This window comes from Oryx dammah, unplaced genomic scaffold (genome assembly GCF_014754425.2).
Source record: "Oryx dammah isolate SB20612 unplaced genomic scaffold, SCBI_Odam_1.1 HiC_scaffold_5, whole genome shotgun sequence".
Taxonomy (NCBI): Eukaryota; Metazoa; Chordata; class Mammalia; order Artiodactyla; family Bovidae; genus Oryx; species Oryx dammah.
In genome coordinates, this window is record NW_024070189.1 from 98975858 (window position 1) to 98989600 (window position 13743).

A 13743-nucleotide genomic window follows, 5' to 3' on the forward strand; every position below is an offset into this window, starting at 1 on the left:
CCTTAGAAAGCATCATTACAAACAAAGCTAGTGGAGGTGATGGAATTACAGTTGCTATTTCAAATCCTGAAAGATGATGCTGTGAAAGTGCTGCACTCAATATGCCAGCAAATTTGGAAAACTCAGCAGTAGCCACAGGACTGGAAAAGGTCAGTTTTCATTCCAATCTCAAAGAAAGGCAATGCCAAAGAATGCTCAAACTACCACATAATTGCACTCATCTCACACACTAGTAAAGAAATGCTCAAAATTCTCCAAGCCAGACTTCAGCAATACACGATCCGTGAACTTCCAGATGTTCAAGCTGGTTTTAGAAAAGGCAGAGGAACCAGAGATCAAAATGCCAACATCCACTGGATCATCGAAAAAGCAAGAGAGTTCCAGAAAAGCATCTCTTTCTGCTTTATTGACTATGCCTAAGCCTTTGACTGTGTGGATCACAATAAACTGTGGAAAATTCTGAAAGAGATGGGAATACCAGACCACCTGACCTGCCTCTTGAGAAATCTGTATGCAGGTCAGGAAGCAACAGTTAGAACTGGACATGGAACAACGGACTGGTTCCAAATAGGAAAAAGAGTACATCGAGGCTGTATATTGTCACCCTGCTTATTTAACTTCTATGCAGAGTACATCATGAGAAATGCTGGGCTGAAGAAAGCACAAGCTGGAATCAAGATTGCCGGGAGAAATATCAATAACCTCAGATATGCTAAAAAGCCTTTTGATGAAAGTGAAAGTGGAGAGTGAAAAAGTTGGCTTAAAGCTCAACATTAAGAAAACTAAGATCATGGCATCTGGTCCCATCACTTCATGGGAAATCGATGGGGAAACAGTGCAAACAGTGTCAGACTTTATTTTTTTGGTCTCCAAAATCACTGCAGATGGTGATTGCAGCCATGAAATTAAAAGACGCTTACTCCTTGGAAGAAAAGTTATGACCAACCTAGATAGCATGTTGAAAAGCAGAGATATTACTTTGCCAACAAAGGTTCGTCTAGTCAAGGCTATGGTTTTTCCAGTGGTCATGTATGGATGTGAGAGTTGGATTGTGAAGAAAGCTGAGCACCAAATAATTGATGTTTTTGAACTGTGGTGTTGGAGAAGACTCTTGAGAGTCCCTTGGACTGCAAGGAGATCCAACCAGTCCATTCTGAAGGAGATCAGCCCTGGGATTTCTTTGGAAGGAATGATGTTGAAGCTGAAACTCCAGTAGTTTGGCCACCTCATGCAAAGAGTTGACTTATTGGAAAAGACTCTAATGCTGGGAGGGATTGAGGGCAGGAAGAGAAGGGGACGACAGAGGATGAGATGGCTGGATGGCAACACTGACTTGATGGACGTGAGTCTGAGTGAACTCCGGGATTTGGTGATGGACAGGGAGGCCTGGCGTGCTGCAGTTCACGGAGTTGCAAAGAGTTGGACATGACTGAGCAACTGAACTGAACTGAACTGAACTGAATATGTGGTAAGGTTGTATTTCATTTTATTTTGAGGAGTGAATTGTTGATGAAATTAAACACAAATGTCTATTTATTTTGCCAAGTCTGTAGTTTCCCACCCTAAAATATCTTGCAAAAAAGTAGAAAGATTATGACCTCAGTGTAAGTGTAACAGACACTTCAGAGATAAACCTCATGCAATCTACATATAAAGTCTTTGGGTGGGCAAAATCATGATAAATAAGTCAAGATAGTCAGAAGTAAGATGATAGACATTTTTAACTAGAGAAAAAATGTTTTTTAATTTATGACCAAAAGTATGTACTTAAAGTCAGTTCAAAAACAATCTTTTGTAAAAATTCTTGAAATATTGATATCTATAGAAAAATGGACATATAATATGTGGGTACATAATAATAATACTAGGAAAATCAAAATCATGACCCAGCATAAAAATCTTTGCTTGAACTCAGTATATAGTTTAAGAGAACAGCAAAAAAATGTTTTTCATACCATTGTCCTGGGAAAAATTTAAAGACCTTTCACATTTTGGGGTAAGAATAATTACCCCCAAATGTGCTAGTAGTAGTAAAGAAGCAGTCTCTGATAAACAATCTGAAGATAGCTATTAATAGTCAAACTACAGATATTCTTTTTTCACTTTAAATCAATTTTTATTTTAATAATAAGTAAGATTTTTTCCATTAGGAATTTAAATGCTTTCAGGCTGACAAACATTTTTAACAATTACCACAGTCAAGAATATATCCAAAGTGGATAGTACAAACAAGATGTTAATTTTGGGAAACTACTCTAGCAGTCTGGTAGTTAAGACTTCATGCATAATACAGAAATAGAAGTTTTAAAATAAGCTAAGAATTTATGGCAAAAAAAAATTAACTTGAATGAGACTAGGTCAAGTAGAGTAGTTTCAAAACAACTGTATGTAACAAAATGGAATGAAAATCTATGCTATATAAAAATGTGAAATAGTAACAATTTAACAAACCACCATTGGTCATTAATATAAAGTTAAGTTGCCAATAACTTGGAAAAAAAGAATGAAACAGAATGACTTCAAAATGTAGGGAGAAAGCAGTATTTAAGTTATAATTTCACCTTATATGAATAGTTGTGGATTTCAGTGGATCCTGGTGGCTCAGATGGTAAAGAATCTGCCTGCAATGCAGGAGACCTGGGTTCAGTTTCTGGGTCAGGAAGATCTCCTGGGGAAGGGAATGGCAACCTACCCCAGTATTCTTGATGGACAGAGGAGTCTATGAGGCCACAAAGAGTCTGGCATGACTGAGTGACTTTCGCTTTCAATTTTCACAGAAGGTATAGTGATCATTAGTCAAATGATAAACAAGAATGCCTTCCAAATGATGGTTTGATGTGAAACAACTTTTAAACATAGGTCTAATGAAAAGGAGCAATTAGGGATTTCCCTGGTGGTCCAGTGGTTAAGAATCAGCACTTCCGTTGCAGGGGGCACAAGTTCCATCCCTGGTCAGAGAACTAAGATCCCATATGCCATGTAGGGTGGCCAAAAATAAATAAATAAAGGAGTAATTAGAAATAGCAGAAATGTAAACGTATGGTGGAAAAACTGTAATCGGTGATTTATTAGCATGAAGGATACAAAGCTTTCAACTTCATTTTTGTCTAAAACAATGATCAGCAAATGGAGAATATTAAACTGACAGCTCAATTTCTTTCAGAAAAAAAATTGAAATAAAAACAAATATATAGTGATGCGTGTAAGTACAATCTAGCAAAATGGTACTAAGGAACCTATTTGTTGGGTGGGAATAGAGACACAGAGGTTGGGAAAAGACATATGGACACAGCTGGAGGAGAGAAGGGGGATGAATTTGCAGACTGGGACTGGTGCAGGTGCACTGCCATATGTAACACAGATAGTGCAGACCTACTGTGCTGCACAGGGAACTCAGTTCGGGGCTCCATGATGACCTAGATAGATGGGATGGAGGATGGGAAGGAGGTCCAAGAGGGAGAGGATGTATGTATACATACAGCTGATTCACTTCATAGCACTACAGAAACTGAGCCAATACATAAATAAATAGAAGGCAATGGAGAATATACAATATGATTAATTGAGAAATTTGACCACATCAAATTCATATATATTCACAATTCCCCTCAAATACATCTATACATAAATAAAGAACAAAATGACAAATAACCAGTATGAGGGGGTAGTGGTAACCTCCAACTGTTTATTTGAAAGATCATAGTTATAAACACGGAGAAGGCAATGGCAACCCACTCCAGTACTCTTGCCTGAAGAATTCCAGGGACGGGGGAGCCTGGTGGGTTGCCGTCTCTGGGGTCGCACAGAGTTGGACACAACTGAAGCAACTTAGCAGCAGCAGCAATTATAAACAAGAATAGAAATTCTCCAGTTCTATTCTACCAAGGAAAGGAGTCACAAAGATAATTTGAGATACAGAAAGTAAATAGTTATCAAATCCACTTATATATTCAAGCATCAAAAGTAATGGAATAATTCAAGTTCATTAACATTCCCCTTTATGCAAATTAATTATTTTCCTTCCCTTTTTTTCCCCTATAAAAGATGCTATGAAATACATGTCTCTTGCAACTGCTGTTGCAAGGATGTGTTTGCAGATTTTCTTTGGTGTGGACCTTTCTCATCAATAAGGAAATATAGTTAAATATGCCCTATATTGAAAGTTAGAAAAAAATGCCTTCACTTCATTTTATGTCCCTCCGGTTAACACCTTACTTCTTTCTTCCAGTGAATTAGTAAGATACTTGGATATACATTCTATTATATTCCGCCTGGAAGCCCTTTATGTCTCTCTTCCCTTTTGTAATTGGGCTTTCTTTCCTGTCATTTAATTGTCATCACTGAGCATTGCCTTACTGAATTCTCTTTTTAGCATCTAAAAAATACTTTGATATTTCAATTAAACAAGCAAACCACCACAGTGTTCTTTGGACTCTGGGATAGACTGAATTATTTTTCATGTGTCCTCAGGTAAATATTTTTGATTTTCATCCTCTATGACCTGTTCCTGCAGTGTCTTTTGGGCTCTTGGACTCACCAGCATGGGAACTCTGAGAGGTAGTTCTCCGGGCAGAAGTCTGAATCCCTTCCTGGATGATTGATGATGGAGACTGAAGCTCTGTGTGCAGATGAGACAGCAGGAAGTGTTAAACTATCGAAACTTGAGCCAGACTTAGGACTCCAAAAGCAACAACTGTGTCTCATCCACACCCAGGTTGTACAAGCTCAGGGACCACAGCAGAGGAGATATTTACAGATCTTTCTGTCTACTCATTATGTACATTTCTCTCCTTTTACAACGGCCTGTAAGCACATGAATTCCCTATGGAACTTGGTCTGGACAGAAAGAAATTTTTCCTTCTGATTCTCTGTTCTCAAGAGATCGGGTTATAAGCCAGGAGAATTCAGATCTATTGGGCTTCCCTGATGGCTGAGCAAGTAAAGAATCCACCTGCAATTCAGGAGACATAAGAGATATGGATTTGATTCCTGGTTCAGGAAGATTCCCTGGAGAAGGGCGTGGCAACTCACTCCAGTATACTTGCCTGGGAAATCCTATGGACAGAGCCTGGCGGGCCACAGTCTAAAGGGTCACAAAGAGTTAGACATGACTGAGTGACTAAGCACTTCTTAAGACCTATGCCAATAGGACCTTTTATGAGTATCTTTCCAAAGAGTTTTTTCAGACCCTTCTTTAAGTCTTTATTTCTCAGACTATAGATGAAGGGGTTCAGCATGGGTGTGACCACAGTGTACATCACCGAGGCTGTTGCACTTGAGCGGAAGCTGTGTGTACCAGCAGAGCTGAGGTACACTCCTAAACCTGTACAATAAAATAAGGAGACTCCTGAGAGGTGAGATGCACAGGTGGAAAATGCTTTATACTTCCCCTGAGCTGATGAGATTCTGCCTATGGAAGAAACTAGCCTAGAGTAAGAGTAAAGAATACACGTGAGGGAACCCCCAGCCAGCAACACAGCTCCAGAATACATCACCACATTATTGAGAAAGGTGTCAGAACTGGCAAGTTGGATCATCTGATTGAGTTCACAGAAAAAGTGGGGGATTTCTAAGAAAGTAGACAATGACAGTCTCAACAAACTTAAGCTTTCTAACAAAGCATGCAGAACACTGATGACCCAGGACACCAGCACCAGCAGTCCACAGATCTGGGGGTTCATGGTGATCGTGTAGTGCAGGGGGTGGCAGATGGCCATGAAGCGATCATAGGCCATCACAGTTAGGAGCAAGATGTCAAGTCCTGCAAACAGTGTGAAAAAATACACCTGGGTGATGCAGCCTTCATAGGTGATGACTTTGCTCTGTGTCTGGATGTTCCACAGCATCTTTGGGATGGTGGTGGAGGTGAAGCAGATGTCTACAAAGGACAGGTTGGAGAGGAAGAAGTACATGGGGGTGTGGAGGTGGGAGTCTGAGCTGACGGCCAGGATGATGAGCAGGTTTCCAAACACAGTGATCAGGTACATGGAGAGGAAAAGACCAAATATGAAGGGCTGCAATTTTAATTCCTCTGAGACTCCCAGAAGAAGAAATTGTGAAATTCCTGTTAGGTTTCCTATTGCCATGTGTTGATGGTGACTATGGAAAAAGAGGGAAATAGCATGATTTATTTTCACACAAAAGCATCATTACTCATGTGGTGGAAATGCTACCATTTATATTTTGCCACCAATAATTGCTTTCAACATTTTGTTCATGGATTTTGTGCACTTGAAGTAATCTCCTGTGTCATCTCTAGTTAGCAAAGTTGTCTCATGGTCAGTTTCCCCCAACATGTTGTGTATACTACAATTTTAATGAGAAATTCTTTCATGCATTTGAGGAATGTAAATTGGATTGTGACAATATTCCAGGTACTATCTATGCAGGGATTTAGGATGTTGGAAAACAAAAGCTCATAAACTCTGGTTGTGCAGACAGAATATAAGCAAATAAAAAGTTACACAGAAATTTAAATGTATATATAGCATATCTTATGCTTATGGGTCTCTTAAAAAGAGACCTATAAAATGAAAAGAAAGCTGGCATAAAAGCAAGAGTGAAAAGGAAATACTATTTTATGCATGTTTAGACAAGAACTGTAAACAAGATGTTATTTGAACAGACTTCAAAGAAGAGTGACTGTCATGAACAGACTTGGGGAAGGGTGTCCTTACAAGGGAGCGGCCAGTGCACAGGCCCTGAGGAAAGTGCTTGCTTAAGATGACCCAGCTGATAAAAGGAAGCCAATCTGGTGAGGGAAAATGAGCAGGAGGATTAGTGAGGAGAGACATTGTCAGAGAAGGTTGAAAAATTATGTAGCCTCCGTGTTACTGCTGAAACTTCAAGTCATAAAGTCCACATGTGTCTTCAGCACTTTAGGAAACTCCATATTTTAAAAAGCCTATATGACTTATCTCACTTATCATAATGGTTTCAAGTTCTAACCATGTTGTTGCTAATGGCAAGATCTCATTCTTTTCTTAAAAACTGGTATATAGTTGATCTAAACTGCTTATTACTTTCGGGTGTACAACATAGTTATTTGATATTTTTATAGAGTATACTCCATTTAAAAGTATTACAAAATATTGGTTATATTCCCTATACTGCACATTACAGATTTATATCCTATTTGTTTTATTTCTTTATTATTTTTTAAATTTATTTATTTATTTATTTATTTATTTTGGCTATCCTGGGTCTTAATTGCCATGCAGGCTTTTATGATAAGTGAAATAAGTCAGACAGAGACAAACAAACACTTGTAACATCTTACTTATATGTGGAATCAAAAAAACAAAAACAAAAGCCAAGGTCATAGATAGAGAGAACAGACTGTGGCTGCCAGAGGCAGGAGCAGGGAGTGGGAGTGGGTAAACTGGATGAAAGGGGTCAAAGGTCCACACTTCCAGTTATAAGATAAATAAGTCATGGGGCTATAATAAACAGTATCGTGACAATAGTTAATAATACTGCATTTCATATTTGAAAGTTGCTAATAGAGTAAATCTTAAAAGTTTCTATCAAGACAAAAATTATAACTACACTTGGTGATGTGTATTATCTAGACTTATTTTGGTAACCATTTCATAATATATATAAATATTGAATCATTATGTTGTAAACCTGAAACTAATATAACATATGTTGATTATATCTCAATAAAAGATACTTTTTTATTTTTTTTAGCTTTTTATTTTATTTTTTTCAGTTTTTTAAAATTTATTTATTTTAATTGAAAAAAAATGCCTATAGGAAACAAAATTTAAGAAAATCCAGAAATGGCTTCTCAAAGAAATGATATACAATAATTACAATTTAATGATATCAAGTGTTTCACTAATTCAATTTTAGATTTGGAAATGAAAGAATATGACAGAAAGTCTTTTTTAATGTGGGAGGAAGCAGTACCTAAGTTATAATTTCCTCTTCCATGAGGACATATGGACTCAAATTCAGGTATGGATCACAAAGTTGTCTTTGGTTAAATGTAAAGGAGAATGCCTTCCAAATAGTAGTGGCTGAATATGTGTAACTTTCATAAATAGATCTGATCAAAATGGAATAAATTAAACAAAAAGGGATAAGAGATAGGAAAGGTAGTTGCAAATGCATTAAAAGCATGATTTATTAGCACCCAATATACAGAAGAACACTTTCATTTCTATTTAAAGCAAGGATTTTCCAAGTAAATAATATTTAAGTGACAACTCTATCCCTTCAGTTAAACTTTTTTACGAAAACAATAGAGATGAATTGCAAAAAATGAAAAGCAATAAGATGAATTGACTGATTTTACCGCACAAAATTTATAAATTCTCACACATTATATACAAATTGTTTTATATATACAGAAAATAAGTAAATGGCAAGCAGCAAGCTTGATGAAAAAATTAATTGTTTGGAAGAATAAAATATAAAACAGGAATAAAACATGCTGGATTCACATAGAGGGATGGGATGGGGAGGGAGGTGTGAGGGGGTTTCAGCTGGGGAGACACATGTATACCTATGGCCAATGCATGTTAATGCATGCAAAAGCCATCACAATATTATAAAGTAACTATCCTCCAATTAAAATAAGTAAATAAATTTTAAAAATAATAAATTGAAAAAAGAAAGGTCCTGATTAGTCATGTCTCTATATTTTCAACAGAGAAAGCGATTGGTTAGCTAATCTACAAATGTATTCACTCTTACAGGAAATAACCACAGATGAAGCTCATTACTACACCATTTTTTACATGATAATGTGTTTTATTTTCTACATTGAGAGGAGAAATACTGTGAAATGTATATATATATATATAGCTCATGAACTGCTGTTTCAAGAAAATATGTGGAGGCATTCCTTAGTCTGGATACTTCTCATCATAGTCAAATATGCTCCATATTAAAAAAAAAAAAACAAAAACAAAAGTCCTTGCATCTCTGTACATCCTTCCACAGCTAATACCCTTTGTCTCTACTCCAGTTAATTGCAAAATCCTTGAACTTAGATTCTACTTTTACTGGAAGCACTTTATACCTCTTATTCCCTCTTCTCATTGGACTTTCATGTGCATCTTTTAATGGTCAACCTTGACCTTGCATTGTTAGCTCAATTTTCACTTCTATTTTTGGAATAAAAAATTAATATATTATTAATCAAGCACACAAACAACTTCAGTGATCTTGCCTCTGGGTTAGCCTGGACTGGCTCTCAGGTGAACTCGGGTGAATGTTCTTGATTGTTATTCCCTTTGACACTCTGCAGTATTTATCTGGTTCTTGACTCACCTGGGTGAGTCTCTGAGAGGAAGGTCTCAACAGAGATGTCCAAATTCCTCTTGAATGGTTGATGATGGAAATAGGAGCCCTGTTCCCAGACAAGACAGTGAGATGCAGTCAAGCATCAGTCCCCTAAGTCAGTTATGTCTCCAAAAACAACAACCGAGTCCTGTCCAGACCAAGGATGCACGGGCTGAGGGATGCAGCAGAGGAGATATTTACAGCTCCCTGGGTCTACTCATTACCATGTTTCTCTCTTGTTTCCACCACCTCTAATAACTGATTTCCCTGAGGGACACTGGTCTGGACAGATAAAAAAAAATTTTCTGCTCATTTTCTATGTTTAGGAGACAATGTTACAAGTCAGATGCATTCAACATTTATTATTCTTTACATGAACTGTCGTGTCTACCTAGAGGAATAAACCTTAAGTTTCCTAACAACTTACTCCAATCATGAAACCATCTTTAACTAGAATCCAAGATTGGTATTCTATCTTGATTAGGGCCCTAATCAAACACTAACTATAGTGGGTCACAGCCCCTAAAATCCTATTGCCATCTTTAAGAAGTGGCTTAAAGTGTCACTTTAATATAAAACCTTGGGCAGTACATTGCTTGGATTTATGACAATACTGCTAAAACAATTACACATTTCATACTTCCAGCACAAGACTGGTTATTTTGTTCTTCATTAGAAAGTGTTTGTTAATTGTAAGAGGTATATTTAGATATTAACATCTCCTAGAGATTGTATGATTTATCTTTGGAAAACTTCATTCTGTGAGGTAGTACTATTATGAATTCGGTTTTCCATTGTAGAAATGGGGTTTGTAGGGATTAGTGATCTCCCAGTTATAATCTGAGTAGAAGTAGGGACAGGTATTATTTTCTTGGGCTCCAAAATCACTGCAGATGGTGACTGAGGCCATGAAATTAAAAGATGCTTGCTCCTTGGAAGAAAAACTATGACAAATTGAGACAAGCATTTTCTTTTATTTATTTATTTTTTTTAATTTATTTTTTATTTTACTTTACAATTCTGTATTGGTTTTGCCATACATTGACATGAATCCACCATGGGTGTACATGCGTTCCCAAACATGAACCCCCCTCCCACCCCCCTCCCCGCAACATCTCTCTGGGTCATCCCCGCGTAACAGCCCCAAGCGTGCCCTATCCTGCATTGGACATAGACTGGCAATTCAATTCTTACATGATATTATACATGTTTCAATGCCATTCTCCCAAATCATCTCACCCTCTCCCTCTCCCTCTGAGTCCAAAAGTCCGCTATACACATCTGTGTCTTTTTTGCTGTCCTGCGTACAGGGTCATCATTGTGTTCTTTCTAAATTCCATATATATGTGTTAGTATACTGTATTGTTTTTCTTTCTGACTTACTTCACTCTGTATAATCGGCTCCAGTTTCATCCATCTCATCAGAACTGATTCAAATGTATTCTTTTTAACGGCTGAGTAATACTCCATTGTGTATATGTACCACGGCTTTCTTATCCATTCATCTGCTGATGGACATCTAGGTTGTTTCCATGTCCTGGCTATTATAAACAGTGCTGCGATGAACATTGGGGTACATGTGTCTCTTTCAATTCTGGTTTCCTCCGTGTGTATGCCCAGCAGTGGGATTGCTGGGTCATAAGGCAGTTCTATTTGCAATTTTTTAAGGAATCTCCACACTGTTCTCCATAGTGGCTGTACTAGTTTGCATTCTTATTTATTTTAATTGGAGGTTAATTACTTTACAATATTGTATTGGTTTTGCCATACATCAACATGAATCCGCCACAGGTATACATGTTTTCCCCACCCTGAACCCCCCTTCTTCCTCCCTCCCCGTACCATTCCTCTGGGTCATCTCAGTGCACCAGCCCCAAGCATCCTGTATCATGCATCGAACCTGGACTGGCGATTTGTTTCATATGTGATATAATACATGTTTCAATGCCATTCTCTCATATCATCCCACCCTCTCCCTCTCCCACAGTCCAAAAGACTGTTCTATCTCTTTTGCTGTCTCGCATACAGGGTTATCATTACCATTTTTCTAAATTCCGTATATATGCAATAGTATGACTGCAGCCATGAAGTTAAAAGACGCTTACTCCTTGGAAGAAAAGTTATGACCAACCTAGATAGCATATTCAAAAGCAGAGACATTACTTTGCCAACAAAGGTCCGTCTAGTCAAGGCTATGGTTTTTCCTGTGGTCATGTATGGATGTGAGAGTTGGACTGTGAAGAAGGCTGAGCACCGAAGAATTGATGCTTTTGAACTGTGGTGTTGGAGAAGACTCTTGAGAGTCCCTTGGACTGCAAGGAGATCCAACCAGTCCATTCTGAAGGATATCAGCCCTGGGATTTCTTTGGAAGGAATGATGCCAAAGCTGAAACTCTGGTACTCTGGCCACCTCATGCAAAGAGTTGACTCATTGGAAAAGACTCTGATGCTGGGAGGGATTGGGGACAGGAGGAGAACGGGACGACCAAGGATGAGATGGCTGGATGGCATCACTGACTCGATGGACGTGAGTCTGAGTGAACTCCAGGAGTTGGTGATGGACAGGGAGGCATGCTGCAATTCATGGGGTTGCAAAGAGTCAGACACGACTGAGTGACTGAACTGAACTGAATACTGTATTGGTGTTTTTCTTTCTGGCTTACTTCACTCTGTATAATAGACTCCAGTTTCATCCACCTCATTAGAACTGATTCAAATGTATTCTTTTTAATGGCTGAGTAATACTCCATTGTGTATATGTACCACAGCTTTCTTATCCATTCATCTGCTGATGGACATCTAGGTTGCTTCCATGTCCTGGCTATTATAAACAGTGCTGCGATGAACATTGGGGTACATGTGTCTCTTTCAATTCTAGTTTCTTTGGTGTGCATGCCCAGCAGTCAAGCATTTTAAAAAGCACAGATATCACTTGGTTGACAAAGACCCATGTTGTCAAAGCTATGGGTTTTCCAGTAGTCATGTAATGATGTGAGAGTTGGACCATAAAGAAAGCTTTATGCTTTCAGATTGTGGTGCTGTAGAAGACTCTTGAGAGTTCTTTGGAAAACAAGAAGAACAAACCAGTCAATCTTACAGGAAATCAATCCTGAATATTCACTGGAAGGACTGTTGCTGAAGCTGAAGCTTCAATACCTTGGCCACCTGATGTGAGGAGCTGATTCACTGAGAAAGACCCTGATGCTGGGAAAGATTTAAAGCAAAAGGAGAAGGAGGTGGAAGAGGATGAAGGAGGTGGAAGAGGTAGCACCACCAGCTCAATAGACATGAATCAGAGCAAATTCTGGGATATAGTGGAGGAAAGAGAAACCTGGTGTGCTATATAGTCCATGTCGTCACAAAGTCGTACATGACTTCTGCGGCTGCTGCTAAGTCACTTCAGTCGTGTTCGACTCTGTGCGACCCCATAGATGGCAGCCCACCAGGCTCCCCCATCCCTGGGATTCTCCAGGCAAGAACACTGGAGTGGGTTGCCATTTCCTTCTCCAGTACATGAAACTGAAAAGTGAAAGTGAAGTCACTCAGCCGTGTCCGACTCTGTGCGACCTCATGGACTGTAGCCCATCAGGCTCCTCCATCCATGGGATTTTCCAGGCAAGAGTACTGGAGTGGGGTGCCATTGCCTTCTCCGCATATGTGACTTAGCAAATGAAAACAACAACATCATGATGAAAGCTAACTTGATTTATTGTGGTGATTAGTTTGTGATATACACAATGATCAAACCATTATGTTGTACACCTGAAACTAACATTAGGTATTATCAGTTATGTTTCATTTAAAACAACAACAACGTAAGGGCAGGTTTAGTCAAAACATTTGTTCAGATCAAAATCACAAACATTATGGGCTTGGGCAATGCCCCCCAGGCATTCTTAGGCAACAGCATCATATCAGTAGATAGATACTGAAATTGGGTTCATGAGACAGTCCACATTACCAGGAAGAGCAGTTAAAATAATGATGTAAAGCAGAGTGACAATACCAAAGTGAAACTGTGGTTTCATCTTTCCCCCTACAAAGGCATTGCATAAATGATCTTAGATGCCAAGTATAGTTTTAGTCATATCAGTATAACAACTCATGATTGCTCTTTCATGGAAACTAGGGGCAATTGTGTGGGACAGTATAAGTCTTTTGAGAAGAAAATATTTTTAAGAAATCTAAGTCTTTTCATGAAATATATGTTAATTTACAAATATATCTGATCCAAAGTAGAGAAAACTTTGGGAATATGTGAAAATGGCCCCAAAGAAAAGCTGTCTATATACCAGACAGAGCAGAAAGATTAATAAATTGAATTGTTGAAATTGTATACAAAGGTTGAATTCAAAGAAATAGAAATCCCAGGAAATAATTGGAAACAAATTATATTCCACAGTGCTCAAAGAATCACAATTTTGTGTTCTGAGGTTTTGAGTCATGCAA

At 38.3% G+C, this 13743-nt stretch overlaps 1 protein-coding gene across 1 annotated transcript; it reads right to left on the reverse strand.

Annotated features, from left to right (window-relative positions):
• Positions 1-3608: 3608 nt before the first annotated feature.
• On the reverse strand, positions 3609-6086 carry LOC120864630 (olfactory receptor 7A17-like). The gene is made up of 2 exons (XM_040241659.1): positions 5128-6086; positions 3609-3618 (listed from the first exon to the last, which is right to left on the reverse strand). Exons 1-2 carry the CDS (start codon positions 6084-6086, stop codon positions 3609-3611), a joined length of 969 nt encoding a protein of 322 aa, XP_040097593.1.
• Between the last annotated feature and the right edge of the window lie 7657 nt (positions 6087-13743).

What these genes read in the sequence shown, in the direction of transcription:
- LOC120864630 (XM_040241659.1), bottom strand. Translation starts at nt 6,086, where the DNA reads ATGGCAATAGGAAACCTAACAGGAATTTCACAATTTCTTCTTCTGGGA.